Raw genomic sequence first — 16,539 nt, 5'->3', positions numbered from 1 at the left:
CTCTAGTCGAGCTACTGGAGTGAAGGTTTCATCGTAGTTGACTCCTTCCTGCTGTGAGTAGCCTTAAGCTACTAATATGGCTTTGTTTCTCATAACCGTTCCATCTTCATTAAGCTTATTTCTGAAAACCCATTTTATTCCAATTACAGTAACATCTGCAGGTTTGGGCAATAATTTCCAAACTTGGTTCTTGTCAAATTGATCAAGTTCTTCATGCATTACTTGTACCCAGCTGGAGTCTTTTAGGGCTTCCTCAACCTTCTTTGGTTCAATCTGGGAGATGAGTGCTATATTTGACTTTTTCTTGAGAGCTCCCCTGGTTTACATTCCTTCACTTGGATCTCCTATGATGAACTTTTGAGGGTATTCCGGTTCAATTCTCCATTCATGTGGACGTGTTGCATTCGTATGAGTAGTTGACTTCTTCTGTGATTCTGGTTGACTATTGACAGGTTCATTAGTTGAATCTATGACAGTGTCTAGCCTATCAGTCGACTCTTGAGGTTTGCTTGGTGTTTCTTGACTGATATCTTAATCACCTACAATAATTCCTTTCTCGGTCATAGTGTTATTTTCATCAAATATGATATGTACTGATTCTTTTACAGATAAAGTGTGTTTATTATAAACTCTAAAAGATCTACTGTTAATGGAATAACCCAGAAAAATACCTTCATCACTTCTTGAATCAAAATTTTCAAGATTGTCCTTACCGTTGTTGTGGATAAAACATTTGCTACCAAAGGGATGGAAATAACCTATGTTGGGTTGTTTACCAATCCATAGTTCATATGGAGTCTTCTTCAAGATGGGTCTTATAAGACATCTGTTGAGAATGTGGCAGGTTGTGCTTACTGCTTCTGCCCAAAAATGGTTTGGCAAGGAATATTCCAATATCATAGTTCTGGCCATATCTTGTAGAGTTCTATTTTTCCGCTCAACTACTCCATTTTGTTGAGGTGATCTTGGAGCTGAGAAGTTGTGAGTATATCCTTGATCATTGCATAAATCTCAAATACTATGCTTTCGAATTCTCCTCCATGAACACTTTGAATAGTTGTAATAAGATACTCTTTTCTCTTTCAACTCTCTTATAGAAAATATCAAAGTTTTTCAAAGCTTCATCTTTGTGAGATAAAAAATCACCCATGTAAAATGTGAGTAGTCATCAACAATAACAAAAGCATATCATTGTCCTCCTATGCTAGCAGTTATGGTGGGTCCAAATAAGTCCATATGAAGCAATTGTAAAGGCTTGGTGGTAGATACAATGTCTTTATTTTTGAAGGAGTTTCTGGTTTGTTTACCAATTTGGCATGCATCACATATATGATTTCTAGAAAAGTTGAGTTTAGGGAGACCAATAACTAATTATGCTTGGATAGTTTCTCAATAAGATGCAAGCTTGCATGACCAAGTTTCTTATGCCACAATCATGGATCATCAGATATAGATGCTAAGCAAATGCGACTATCTAAATTTTCAAAACCATCAAGAATATAAATATTTCCCTGCCTTTTTCCTGGCAGTATTATTTTACTTGTCTCATCTTCAATGGCACAACATGTTTTCTTGAATTTAACTTCGTACCCTGAATCACATAGCTGACTTATACCTGGGAGATTGTAGCTGAGTCTATCTACCAGATACACTTCAGTAATATCACAATTGTTATTGAATGGAACTGTGCCAGTGCCAACTATCTTTCCTTTTGAGTCATCCCCAAATTTGACACTTCCTTCATTTATCTTTGTAACTTCTTTGAACATGTTTTTGTCACCTGTCATGTGACTGGAACACGCACTATCTAAGTACCATTTTCCTTTGCGGCTCTTCCTGTGGTGTTCCTGCAAAACAAAATTATCACTATCTTTTAGGTACCCAAGCTTGCTTGGGTCCTTTTTGGTTAGTATTACTAACATCAGGATTTTTTTTGAGTTTCCAAATCTATCCTAAAATATTAGATTTCGAAATCGATAGAAAGAGTATTTATGTCCACTTTTATTACAGTAGTGACACATAGGGGCCGATCCAGTTTTTGATTTTCTACTTATGTTAGTACGTGTTGACTTGTAAGTCACCTGGTTAGACTTGACAGAACTATGACTGGTGGACTTGCGCATGCCATTAAGTTGCATTTGCAATTCCTAAATTTCTTCTTGAAGTACCTCCTTTTCAATTTCATATACTTCAAGCTTGTGTTCCCAGTCTTTCTTTTCCCTATTGAGTCTCCATAGTTCATTCATCATTTTTTGAGACTCTTTTAGAGTAAGGTCAAGAATATCCTGTAATTCATTACATATATCACAATTATAAGATCTTAACTCGCTTGTTTCACCTCGTTCCATGAAACAATTTTTATTATTATCTTTGTATTCGTCGTCTGATGCATCTTCATCGATCCAGCAACCAGAGAGTTTGTTCATGTCGTTTTCCAAGATTGTTATGAAGAATAGATTTGCTATTTCCTCATGTTCTAAGCTGTCTTCATCACTCCAGCTTCTAAAAGATTTCTTTTTATTGAATCCTCTGGAAGCCTTTCTTTTAAGATATGAGCATTCAGCTTGAACATGCCCATATCTCACACACTCAAAACATTTTTCGTCATTCTTATCTTGTTCATTATATTGCCTGGTTTGCCTAGGGGTTATCCTTCCTCTTCTTCTATTTCAGTATCTTCTCATTAAACCATCTATGTTACTTGATACCATGGCAATCTCTTCTTTAAGAGCTTTAGGGTCGTAATCAATATCATTTTATGGCCTTTCAGTTGTGGCTTTGAAAGCGAGTGTTTTCTTCTTTTCTTCTTGGTTTTTTTTTCTTGAGGAATTTTCTCGAATGCTATAAGATCTCCTTGAAACTCATCATATGAAAGTTTTTTAGATCTTGTGATTCAAGTGCAACTACTTTTGTCTGCCAAGTGGTAGGTTGACTCCTCAGAATTTTCCAAACTTGATCACCAGTATGGTTTACCAAAAGCTTTTAGATCGCTAATGATTTTGCTGAACATTGCAAACATTTCCTCAATGGATTCTCCTTCTTTCATCTGGAAGAGTTCATAGTCGTGAACCAACATGCTCATGTGAGTTTCTTTCACTTTGCTGGTGTCACGACCCAAATTGATGGGCCGCGACGGGAACCTGGTACCTTACTCAACTGAGTACCAAGGTAATGTATCTTTCGTATCATACTATCGTAGGTAAATGAGTCAGAGAGGCTGTCGTGAGATAAGTAGAATAAAACATGAGGAAATACTCAATATAGGGTGACCCAACTTGATATACCGACTTATACATATGACGTACAGGCCCATAAGGCCGACATGATACTTAATATACTTAAAACATAGGCTGATAAGGCCATACAAGTATCTATATATATGACATCTATCTACAAGCCTCTAAGATTACATAAATATCATAAAGGTCGGGACAGGGCCCCGCCATACTAATCTATACATGTCCAAATCATACTGACCAAATAAGCAACTCTGGAGCAAATGGAGCACACCAACATCTTCCGCTAAGCTGATATCCTACTTGGAGGACTCTCAACCTGTCTATCGGGACCTGCAGGCATAAAACACAGCATCCCCAAGCAAAAGGGACGCCATTACAAATAATGTACCGAGTATGTAAGGAATGAAAATCAGTAAATAATAGACATGAGAGAAACATAGAGTAAAAGACTCAACATGTATGTCTGAATAGCTCTATGTATAATTTAATATTATAATGTCGTGCATATGCGTATAAATGCCATACCATGCATAGGCATATGTGTACATAATATCATCAAGACTCTGAGGGCATCCCATCATATCACCTCAGCCACTGTAGGCAAATCATCAACGTATACCGTGGCCGAAGTGATATGATGGGATGCCCTTAGAGGCATGATGATGTTATGTACACATATAGCTATGCATGGTATGGCATTTATATGCATATGCATGACATTATACTATTAAATGGTTCACAGAGCTATTCAGACATACATGTTGAGTCTTTTACTCCATGTTTCTCTCATGTCTATTATTTACTTATTTTCATTCCTTACATACTCGGTACATTTTTTGTACTGACATCTCTTTTGTCTGAGGACATTGCGTTTCATATCTGCAGGTCCCGATAGACAGGTTGAGAGTCCTCCAAGTAGGATATCAGCTCAACGGAAGATGTTGGTGAGCTCCATTTGCTCCGGAGTTACTTATTTGGTTAGTATGATTTGGACATGTATAGATTAGTATGGCGGGGCCCTGTCCCGACCTTTATGATATTTATGTACTCTTAAAGGCTTGTAGACAGATGTCATGTATACAGATACTTTTATGGCCTTGTCGGCCTATGTTTTGAGTATATTAAGGATCATGCCGGCCTTATAGGCCCATACGTCATATGTATAAGTCGGTATATCAAGTTGGGTTACCCTATATTGAGTATTTCCTTATGTTTTATTCGACTTATCTCACGACAGCCTCTCCGGCTCATTTACCTATGATAGTATGATATGAAAGATACGTTACGTTGGTACTCGGTTGAGTAAGGTACCGGATGCCCGTCGCGGCCCATTGGTTTGGGTCGTGACAGCTGGTTCCTTCATAAGTAACTTTTAGTTTATCCTAAATTTCTTTGGCTGTATCACAACTTGAGAGTTTCTCATATTCCTCTCCACTTATAGCATTATAGAGTAAATTTCGTGCCTTAGCATTGAGATGAACAATTGCCATTTGCTCGTCTGTGTACTATTTTATATCTTCTGGATCAGCAGGTGGTTGAGCAGTTGCCGGTAGTGGATAGTTTCCCTTTTTGATAACGCGCCATATTTTGACATCACAGGATTTTGCATATATTTCCATAGGCACTTTCCAGTGAGAAAAGTGTTGTCCACTAAAATATTTTGGCCTATCCTGCGATGTTCCTTCTTGAAAGAGTGCTCCAATAAGTACTTGATTTGCCATGATCTTTTCTCACAAGCTGTTAAGCAAAGAATGTGAGACTAGCTCTGATACCAATTGAAAGTATAAGAGGGGGGGTGAATTTTATACTGGTTCGGATTCAATATGAATCATACTCCAGTCCCTTTGGGTTGCAAGAATATTCTCTTTCAGTGATCGAAGTTTTCTGAGTATAGATTGGTTAATGTAGCTTTGCACCAACAGTTTGATCTCTATGTCACTTTTCTCTTCTTGATACAATGTCTCACCAGTGTTTATCTCTTTTTCTTCTCTCACTAATTACACACCAGATCTATAAGAACTAAAATGCTTGTTTGGAGTAGAACAGAAAGAGTGAAAATGGTTTGTTCAAAGTATGTCTTCTTCAAGTCTGGAACATATGTATATATACACTTTATGAGACCTTTTTGATTCTTGAATGACGTGAATCTTGAGAGATTGCAAACCCAAGGGAGCTGATCATAGATTGATTCTTTCCAAGAATAAGGTCAAGTTTCCGTGGATCTTCCTTGATTTATGATCTTGACGAGCTTTTCATCCGCTAGGCATATCTCTTTGTTACTTGAGACATATCCGCTAGATCCCTTGATTTCTGTCTTCAATGATCTTTAATGAATCCTTTTGTGATCTCGTTTTCCTTTGATTTGGGATCTTCCAATAATAGCTTCTCTCAATCATTTTATAGAATCACTGATTGCTTCTTCTTCCGGATCTTCGCTGCTCCTTCCTTTTTCATCGCTAATCATTGATTCTTTTCCTTGCGTTGCTTTTAGAGCTCCTGTTAATAGATTGTTTCCTTAATCTATTCTTGGCTGGTATTGCTTCTTGATTCCTTTGGTTTCCTTCTTGATCCTGTATCAAATGTGATATATTATTTTTCATAATTGAAACCTATAATTAACACAAACAAATCAAAACAACAATCTTTGACTTACTCTACCAACAAAATCTGTTTAGACTATCTCACATTTTGAAATCTTCGATGATAAATTTCTAATTGGCGATGGCTCCCTTGTTGGCAATGGTAGTCTTGAGGTGTCTAACGTAAAACATCTATCATAATACAAGCGAGTATAATTTTTGTTTGATTTTCGCAGTTTTCTACCCCTTTTCTCTTTGATGTTGTAGAAGAGTGGCGTCTTGCCTTGAATAAGAATGTCACCATTACTGTAACCCACTAGTCTAAACCATTCCCCCATACGTGGTAAATGGATATCGTATTCCTTGGTCCATGTTTGGTTCTTAGGATCTTTGAGCAAGAATATACCCATTCTTGATAATTCCTTTGAGTAATAAGCTAAACATAATTTCCCATTCAAATGAGCTAACTGGCCATTCTCAAATAGTTTTTTATCATCTTCTTTAGGGCAACTAATGGTTAAGAATTCTTCATTTTCAATTTCCATTGAAATTATATGGTCTTCCTTTTTATCTCCCCTTCCAACAAACCAATATATTGCACCATCTACACATGTTGCATCAACCTTGACGGAAAACTGTTCTCGGTGTGTCATGGATCGCCATGAACTAGGAATTGGTCCACCATCGGTTAGTGTGAGAATCTCAAATCCGATCTCCAAAACTTCATGACCATAGTTGTACGTATAATTAGGACTGTGTTTGGTACCAACGAAACGGATAATCTTGTATGTATTGGTAGCAGGAATATAGCCCACATCGACACGAACTGATGGATAATTTGAATATTTATATGACTTCTAGTTGTAGGGTTGCATACCTTGTGATTGGAAATGATGAGGTTGGACGAAATGCGGAGGGAGAACTCACGGCCAACAATCTTGAAACTGAATTCTTTCTGAATCTTGTTATCACCAGCAAGATCCATGGTGGAAATAGTGATAATTCGACTAGGAGGTCTGATCCCACTCGGCCTTGAATAAGTGTGGTCAGATTCTTCAACTACAAGTGCCCGGGGACGAGTCATGGATTTCATGTTATAGAGTCTTCTGAAATGTGGACTAGAGATGGTTCTGAGCCATAGCTTTGAAACTATTTGAAGTTGGTGGACATGTTTGAGAGAAAGCCTAGAGAGTTTATCGATCAAGACTTCACTAGGCAGAGCCATGATGTGTTTGAGAGAAAGCCTAGAGAGTTTATCGATCAAGACTTCACTAGGCAGAGCCATGATGTGTTTGAGAGAAAGCCTAGAGAGTATATCGATCAAGACTTCACTAGGCAGAGCCATGATGTTGGAGCTCAATTCCATACTAGTACTGGTGTTAGGATCCGGAACCCGGGTATGGAATTTAGCCAAACAATGGTATAATGAAAATAACAAAGACAATGGAAGTTGATAACAACGGCAATTAAAGCATATAAAGAAGACACAAATTTAACGTGGTTCAGTCAAAGTGACCTACGTCCACAAGCGTAGTACAAAATTAGAGTAAACACTCTAATTAATCCCAAATACCCTAAGAGAATAACCTTACAAGATCACTCCAAAGAAAGGGTTCACACAAGTGCTTTCCAACACTAACTCTCATACAAAATACTCCTTTAATAAAGTAGAAAAGGAAGAAACAAGAAATGAAAACTCAAGTCTTGTTGGTGTGTCTAAAATGAACTAATTGCCTTCCCTTACGTCCACAAGCATAGTACAAAATTAGAGTAAACACTCTAATTAATCCCAAATACCCTAAGAGAATAACCTTACAAGATCACTCCAAAGAAAGGGTTCACACAAGTGCTTTCCAACACTAACTCTCATACAAAATACTCCTTTAATAAAGTAGAAAAGGAAGAAACAAGAAATAAAAACTCAAGTCTTGTTGGTGTGTCTAAAATGAACTAATTGCCTTCCCTTTTATAGGTAAAAAAGTCTTGGCCTCTTAGGTGTAAAAGAAGAGATACAACTTGTGCAAATGATGTCCACCACATAATATAATATTTTTGGGTCCCAAAGAATATTGCCAACAAAGTCTACACTTTGTAAAGATGCTTATGCTTCTGTGAGATGGACTCCATTAGCCAAAATATTGGCCATAATTACAAATCTCCGCCTTGGCCTAATTTTGGATGATATAGTAAATTTGCTCCACCTTCTCAGCAAAAGCCCCAATGGGCATATGTCAAATTTAATGCCATCAAAATCAGACAAGTTGTCTGATACCGAAACTGTAGTTGGGCCTATAACAGTGGAGCCCAATAAAGTATACAACGAACCAGATCTGTGTGCTTTCATGATCACAAGAGCATCTTGAAATTTTTTTAAAACTCCACCTTCACTAGTGAATTTTCACCCAAGGGATTCCAAAGTGCCTAAAGATATGAGATTTTTCTTCAACGCAGGAACATATCTAACATCGGTGAGAGTTCTCACCACATCATCGTGCATTCTGACCCGAATTGTACCTTTGCCATTAACGTTACAAGTAACATTGTTACCCAGTTGGACAACTCCACCTGCAACTGAATCATATGTAGAAAACAAGTCTCTGCTAGGACACATATGATATGAACAACCGGAATCTAAAATTCACTCATTATCTAATCTGAAACTAGTTTCGGTTGCTAAAAATATAGTTCCCTCAATCTCATTATTTGCTACACTAGCTTCGATTGTGTTAGTATTTTTGTGCTCATTTTTTCTTTCTTTATGCTTTTCTTTATTTTTCAGTTTATAGCATTTAGAAATATTGTGTCCTTTTTTATGACAATAGCGACACTCTAAATTATTGTATCTGGAATTGGAGTAAGATCTGCCCCTAACAAATAAGTCAACTCCCGCTTGAGTTCCACTAGCTTCCCCAGTAATATCACTATTTATCTGTTTTTTTGATTTTAAGATAGATTTAATATCCTTATAAGAGATATTATTCTTTGCATAAAGTATAGTATCTCTTATATGCTTAAAAGATGGGGTAGAGAATAAAGCAGTAACACGGCTTGATCCTCATCTTTAAATTCAGCACCTATATTACTCAAATCCATAAAATTGGAATCAAAGGTGTCTAGATGAGAGAGAATAGAGGTACTTTCACCCATACGAATTGTATAAAGTTTCTCTTCACGTAAAGTTTATTTTCCATCGTCCTCTTCATATATAAGGTTTTCAATTTTTCCCACATGCTTTTGGCTGTGGTTTCTACAGAAACTTCACGTAAAACCTCATTTGAGAGATTTAAAATGATACCTACTTTTGCCCTTTTGTCTATGACGGTAAACTCCTCATCCGTCATTTTATCCGGCTTCTTCTTCTTTCCTTGCAACGCCAAGTCTAAGCCATCCTGAATTAGGATAGCTTCCATCTTTAATTGCCACATTCCGAAGTTTTCACTTCGATCAAATTTCTCAACATAAGTCTTCGTTAAAGTCATATTGGCTACTGAAATAAATCCGGTTAGATCCGGCTCTGATACCAATTTGTTAGGATCGGGAATCCGGGTAGTGCGCAATTTAGCCAAACAATTGTATAATGACAATAACAAAGACAATGAACTAATTGCCTAACTCTCATACAAAATACTCTTAATAAAGAAGGAAAGGAAGAAACAAGAAATGAAGACTCAAGTCTTGTTGGTGTGTCTAAAATGAACTAATTGCCTTCCCTTTTATAGGTAAAAAAGTTTTGGCCTCTTAGGTATAAAAGAAGAGATACAACTTGTGCAAATGATGACCACCACATAATGCAATATTTTTGGGTCCCAAAAAATATTGCTAACAAAGTCTACATTTTACAAAGATGCTTATGCTTATGTGAGATGGACTCTATTAGCCAAAATATTGGCCATAATTACAACCGGTCATTCTTCCACTTCTCTATGATCTAGAAAGTTGAGATTTAGAGATTAAATTGATGGTCGTATAGTTATATATTCTAACGAAGAACATGGGAATACGTGTTTTCTTAATTATAAAAGTAGTTATCCTAATTGGATGCTTTATTAGCAGCCAGCACATGGGACACTAGCACTGAATAATAGTATAAGGTTTTCGGACAGATTTTTATACTAAGGGTCTTTGTACTCTTGTTTATGCCATTTCACAACAAGATTCGATGTCATTTCTCATGTCTCAATCAATGCAGTATTTTATTTTTAATAGAAGAATCCACAATATTTTCCAAGTTAATGAACTTAATGGTAACAAAGTTAATTTATATGTTTTCGTTGCAGAAAGAAGGCAAACTCGTCAGTTTCTCATGTGAGGTCAACCTCTGTTAGCTTGAGGGGTTAAAAACACATGCTTTCTCTAATTATAGGTTAAATATGTTTCGTAAGATAATACAGGGACCAAAGTCGCAATGAGGTAATAACTCCAAGACTGAAATTGCTGCTTTTGGAAGAGGAAAGAGTCTTTATATTTCTCAGGCTCTTTGTTGTAGAGGCTACACTAATTCTTTGAATGACTACCACCTATTTATTAAGAAATCAGACAAGTCTATTGTTTCCTTGTTGTTTATGTAGATGACATTATCCTCATTGTGGATGATTTTATTGTGATCACCAAAATTAAAGGTTTCTTTTTTTTGGATGCATAGTTTAAATTAAAAGATTTGGGGCTGATCAATTATGTTTCGGGTATAGAAGTTCACTATGACTCTTGAGGAGTGTGGTTGCATCAAAGAAGTTTATTTCTGATCTCTTGACTGATTTTCATTGTTTTGATGTGTCCCATGTTATATGTCCTTTGGACTTGTCCATTAAGTTGAATCAGATATTGGTGATGTTTTACCTCGGCTTGATACTTATAGGAGTCTCATTGGTAAACTAAATTTCCTTACACACGCTCGCCCTAACTTTTGTTTTGTTGTTCAATATCTTAGCCAATACCTTCAAACACCCAGGGTACCTCATATGAATGCAGTTCTACATGTTTTGAGGTACTTGAAAGGGAATTGGGAATTTTTTTAAAATAATTTCGTTAGTTTTTTGTTGATTGGATATTGTGATGTGATTAGGTTGCCTACCCAGATTTCGTCTTTTGGTTAGTGATTTTTGTGTTACTTTGGAAATAAGTCTTATTAGTTGGAACTATAAGAAGGAGCATGTGGTTTCTTTATCCTCTGTTGAACCTGAATATAGGACAATAAGTAAGATTGCAGCTGATTTCCCATGGTTGGTTCGTTTATTATCAGGTTTGGTATTTTTTGTGCCTGGATCCGTTTCGAACTTCTGTGATAACCAACCTGTTATACATATAGTAAAGAATCCTATTTTTCTAGACATATCGAGGTTGATTGATATTTTATTTGAATCAAGCTTGATGATGGTTTAATTTCCTTAAATCTCTTGCCTACTGCGTCACAACCAGCTGATAATTTTACTAAGTTCTTGACAGGTGCTCATTATCAAAGTTTACTTGGCAAGTTGAACGTGTGTACAGCCCTCCAACTTGGGGGGGGGGGGGGAGGAGAGGGAGGAAGGGTTATTGATATGACATGATGCTGATAGAGTTTTGGGCTAGCTGTCTCTTTTGTTGTATTTTAAATGGTTTTTGGGTTCACATTTTATTTTTGCCCGGTCTTAGCCCAATATATATAAGGAACCCTAGAAGCTTCTACAGTAATTAGGCTCGGTTAGCGCTCCCTGAGGATCTGCACAAAAAGATGTACGGAAGCATAGTATGAGTACACCATAATCGATACTAAGTAATTATCAATTCTAACCTCGAATAAGTAGTGACACGACTAAATGCATTAGGATACTTGCAACACAGATATAAATAAAACAAAACTCGGGTCTGAACAATAAATAATCTCATGAACAACAATAAGATGTAAGACAGTCGAAAGATATAAAGCATGATTTTTTCGATTCAAGAGATAATCATTATGATATTTAAAGATGGCATCTTCAATCAACGGAGTCGAGGCTCCCATCTAGCACATATATGTGAAATGCAATAGTTATCATCTAATGAATGCTTCTAAATGAGTCAGGGATTTCTATGTATGCTCAAGACTCTTATCACTCCACAACCGATACAAGATTTATGTACCATAATACACAATCCATGTATCACCAAGCCCGATACAAAGTTCATGTATCACTGAAATCCTATACAAAATTCATGTATCAACCCGATACACAATTCATGTGTCGACCACGCTCACAGGGCCCAAAGTAACATTGGTTATCATCTAACTCCGGAGGGACGGATCCTTATCCAAGCGCAAAAAGAAGCTTGATAGCTCACTCATAATCAAATAGCCGTTCATCATGTCTTGTGTGTCATAATTATATTTCATTCGCACGATCTTACTTCTCATGCCACGATGTCAGTCCAAAACAAGTATCCAAATAATTCGTATGATAGGGACACATCAATCACTTGAAGGGTCTGTTTAGAGGAGAAAAAGAAATTGCAGTGAAAAGGTTAAGGACAAGGCATAGATGAATTTAAGAATGAAGTGGCTTTAGTTGCAAAACTTCAGAACCGAAACCTGGTTAGGCTTTTGGGCTTTTGCACCAATGCAACGGAACAAATTTTAGTATATGGAAATATGCCAAATAAAAGAACAGAAGCAAATACAAAGGAAGCTTGGGGACCTAGTAACTGAAGTAAGTACATAACATACCTTCCTATCAAATGATCCCAACAATGGGATGTTTGGTCATTTCTTTTCGTTTGTTGGTAAAATTCTCATACTTATGAACATTATCCACTTGTGGCAATCTAGTGTCTTCTTGAATATGCATTGGACAGTGGCGGCCCAATGGTAAAGCCACTCAAGTAACTGCCACTACTAGAAATTTGGCAAAAACCGATCAAGGTCGACCGACCAACTTTGGTCGGTCAAAAAATCGACCACAGTTGGTCGGTTTTTCAAAATATTTTATTTTTTAATTTTTTTTTACGAAACCGACCAACTTTGGTCGGTTTTCTTTGGCGCAAAAATGCGGCAAAATATTTTTGAGTCCCGCGAAATTTATTTTTCAAGAAACTGACCAACTTTGGTCTGTTTTTCAATTAAAATAAATAAAAATTAATATTAAAAAGCCGACAAAAATTGGTCGGTTAATTCGGCCGGTCATTTTAAAAAACCGACCAACTTTGGTTGGTTATTTTTGTGCGAAAATACAATTAAAGAGTATAAATCAAATAAAAGACAGTCTTAAAATAAAATGCACTAATGGTCTAGTGGTAGAATAGTATCCTGCCATAGTACAAATCCCGATTTGATTCCTAGATGGTGAATCTTTTGATTACATAAGTTGGTCGGTTTTTTTTTTTTTTTTTTTTGTTGCAATATTTGTTTTTTTTGAATTTAATTGACCGACCAAAGTTGATCGGTAATTTCCGACCAACTTTGGTCGGTATGCCTTTCCGACCGTCAAAATACCGTCCACACATAAATGATCGCGTTTTGGTTAGTAATTGGCCATAACCGACCAACTTTGATCGGTTTTTTTGGTCGGTGTTTAGCGGATTTCTAGTAGTGTGCTTGAGGTCCCAAATCTAGGGGCCCCCAAATTTTTTTAATATTAAATAGATATATCTGATGATTTAAAAAAATATTTAGCATATCAAAGAAAAAGTACATATTTCATAAAAAAGGAAAATATGGGACCGTTAGAGATAATTTTTGGAATAAAAATAGTAACTTTTGTGATTCACCCTTAAACATTACTTGTGAATACGTTTCTTGCCCCCTTTATACACTATTATTATTATTATTATTATTATGGTAGATGAACAAATCACTAATATAATTAATCTAGAAGATAATGGAATCCAAAAAGAAGAAGAAGTTGGTGAGAGTGACCTTTAAGAAAATCAGGAAATCTTAAAAGAATTGAACAATAATTCTAAAAAGTAGAAACATATATAATCCTAGTCAAGAAATCGATTATAAATAAAATATTAATAATTTTACATCTCAAAAATCTAGAAAAATAAATTTCAAATAAATTTTTTTTAAATGAGTTTTTTAATGTAGAAAAACTTAGGGCCCCGTTGAAGTTTGGTTTTAGGCCCCAAATACCGTTGAGCCGCCCCTGACACCGGATGGATTGGAAGTTAGACATATTCAGTTTCGGAGTAGTCCTACTTGAGATAATCAGTGGAAGAAATATCACATGATTTTACCTATTAGAAGAAGGCTTAAGCTTGTTAGGTTATGTAAGTGAAGAAACTCATCTTGATACCTATTACTCCTATATTTCATATCTTCATTTAAGTCAATGAAGGCTATTGTCAGAAGAAAAATATATAGTATAAATAATAAGTAAAACAAGGCTGTATGCTCCTCTCTCTCTATATCTCTCTTACAGTCACAATTTAGATCTCTCTCTGATATCTTCGATATCAAGAAGCAGTTGAAGAATGGACAGTACAATGGAACGGAGCTCTAACATCATGGATCTGCCTAGTGAAGTCCTGCTGAATATACTCTCTAGGCTTGCACTCAAACATGTCCACCAACTTCAAACAGTCTCAAAGGAGTGGCTCAGAACTATCTCTAGTCCACATTTCAGAAGACTCTACAACATGAAATCCTTGAATCGTCCTAGAGCACGTGTAGTTCAAGTATCTGACTCCAAGCATTCACCGAATGGGATGGAAATGATTAGTCGAACTATTGCTATTTCGACCATGGATCTAGCCGTTGACAACAGCGAGATCCAGAAAGATTTCAGTTTTGAGGATATTATTGCCCCTCAACACTCTTTTTTCATCTCCTCCAACCTCATCATTTTCAATCACAAGGTATGCAATCCCACTACTAGAGAAATCAAAGACTTACCAATTTCAAGTTATCCATCAGTTAGTTTTGATGTGGGGTATATCCCTTCCAACAATACATACAAGATTGTCCATCTATATGCTACCAAGACTGGCCCTAATTACCACTTTAACTATGGTGGTAGTGCTGTGGAGTTCAGATTTGAGACTCTCACACTAAGAGATGGTGGACCAATTCCTAGCTCTTGGCAATCCCTAGCACACCAAGAATGGTTTTCTTACAAGGTTGATTCAACATGTGTAAATAATGCAATTTATTGGTTGGTTGGAAGAGCAGATAGAATGGAAAAGCATATTATTTCGATGGAAATCGAAAATGAAGAATTCTTGAGTTCGGTTCGTTGCCCCAAAGATCCCTATTATGAAGAGTTTCCACTAATTGAGAATGGTGAGTTAGCTGATTTGAATGGGAAATTATGTTTAGCTTACCAATCAGAAGAATTGTCAAGGATAGATCTATACTTTCTCAAGGATCATAAGAAGCAAGAATGGGTCAAGGAACACATTATCAATTTATCAGGTATGGGAAGTTTGTTCAAAATAATGGGGTATGTACCATTAAAAGGTAACAATGGTGAAATTATGATTGACGGTGGTAAGCAGCCTCTCCTCTACAACATTGAAGAGAATAGGTTTAGAAAGCTGGCAAGATCTAAAATGAATATTCATATTGGTTTGTACTTTGATAGATGTTTTAACTTAGGAAGCACAAGACTATCTTTGCAACCGAGGGTAGATTTGTTGTCTGAGGGAGATCAACTATGAATGTATATGAGTTGATCTTTGTAATTTGTTTAAATTAATTTTCTCAATCAATTCTCTCCTGGTATTCTTGTTCTACTATAAATGAACTAGTCTGAAGAACAACCGATACAGTTTAAAACTCAAATTATCTTCGTCAATTATTGGATATTAAAGTATTGAAAAAATAAGTACTTTCATAATGTGATCTCAAGTCCGTTCTTTGTAACTGATTGTGCATGTATATATATTTAGGTGCATTGTGAATATGTGATTGTCTGCTTGCTTGAACCAGAAAACGAATTGTTCTTCTTTACCTGGCTATAATTTGTTTTTTTCTTTTTACAAAAGGAGGAAGAGCATATTATCTCCAGGCCAGTTTGGCTTCTTCCTGCACCGAAAATAAATAAACTTTGTTCCATATATTAATATAATAATGCTTTGATTACAGAACTACGAAGTAAATGAACATCGAATCTTGATGCAAAATGACATAAAAGAGTATTTCACCCTTAAAACATAGTACTATATTATTCACTGCTAGTACTGTTGCATGTGCATTCTCCCGCTGTCTTCGAATAAAGCATCGAAGGATGACTCGCTTTAACTATCGGGCAGTTTGGTCGAGAAATAAGTTATCCCATAGGAATAAAAATAATACTATAATTTTCGATAACTAATTCAAAAATTAGCTATATCGCGATTTTATCCCAACCAAATGTGGGATAAATTTATTTTAAATTTAATCCCGAAATTAATTACTCCCTCCATTTCAATTTATGTGAACCTATTTCCTTTTTAGTCTGTGCCAAAAAGAATGACCACTTTCCCTATTTGGAAACAATTTACCTTTATGCAATGATTTATAGCCACACAAAATATATGTGTCTCGTTTTACACCACAAGTTTAAAAGTCTTCTCTCTTTTCTTAAACTCCGTGCCCAGTCAAATGGATTCACATAAATTGAAACGGAGGGAGTATCTTTTATTTCTCGTACCAAACAAGCCCTTAAGAAAATTTTATTACCCTGTTATTTAGCTATAATACCATCAATTTAATCTCTCTCTCTCTCTCTCTCTCTCACAATCTCCTATTTAAATCATAGAGCAGTGGAAGAATGGCAAGTAAC

The 16,539-nt window shown here is 36.1% G+C and overlaps 1 protein-coding gene across 1 annotated transcript; it reads left to right on the top strand.

Annotated features, from left to right (window-relative positions):
• Positions 1 to 14,260: 14,260 nt before the first annotated feature.
• Positions 14,261 to 15,433, top strand: LOC104106956 (F-box protein At1g47340-like). Its single transcript, XM_009615623.1, has one exon. The coding sequence runs from the start codon at positions 14,261 to 14,263 to the stop codon at positions 15,431 to 15,433; it is 1,173 nt and encodes a 390-aa protein (XP_009613918.1).
• Positions 15,434 to 16,539: the final 1,106 nt, after the last annotated feature.

Source organism: Nicotiana tomentosiformis, chromosome 11, assembly GCF_000390325.3.
Source record: "Nicotiana tomentosiformis chromosome 11, ASM39032v3, whole genome shotgun sequence".
Classification (NCBI taxonomy): Eukaryota; Viridiplantae; Streptophyta; class Magnoliopsida; order Solanales; family Solanaceae; genus Nicotiana; species Nicotiana tomentosiformis.
This window is presented reverse-complemented; position numbering and strand designations above follow the sequence as displayed.

Excerpts from the sequence above, each read along its gene's own strand:
- LOC104106956 (XM_009615623.1), top strand. The coding sequence starts at position 14,261 with ATGGAACGGAGCTCTAACATCATGGATCTGCCTAGTGAAGTCCTGCTG.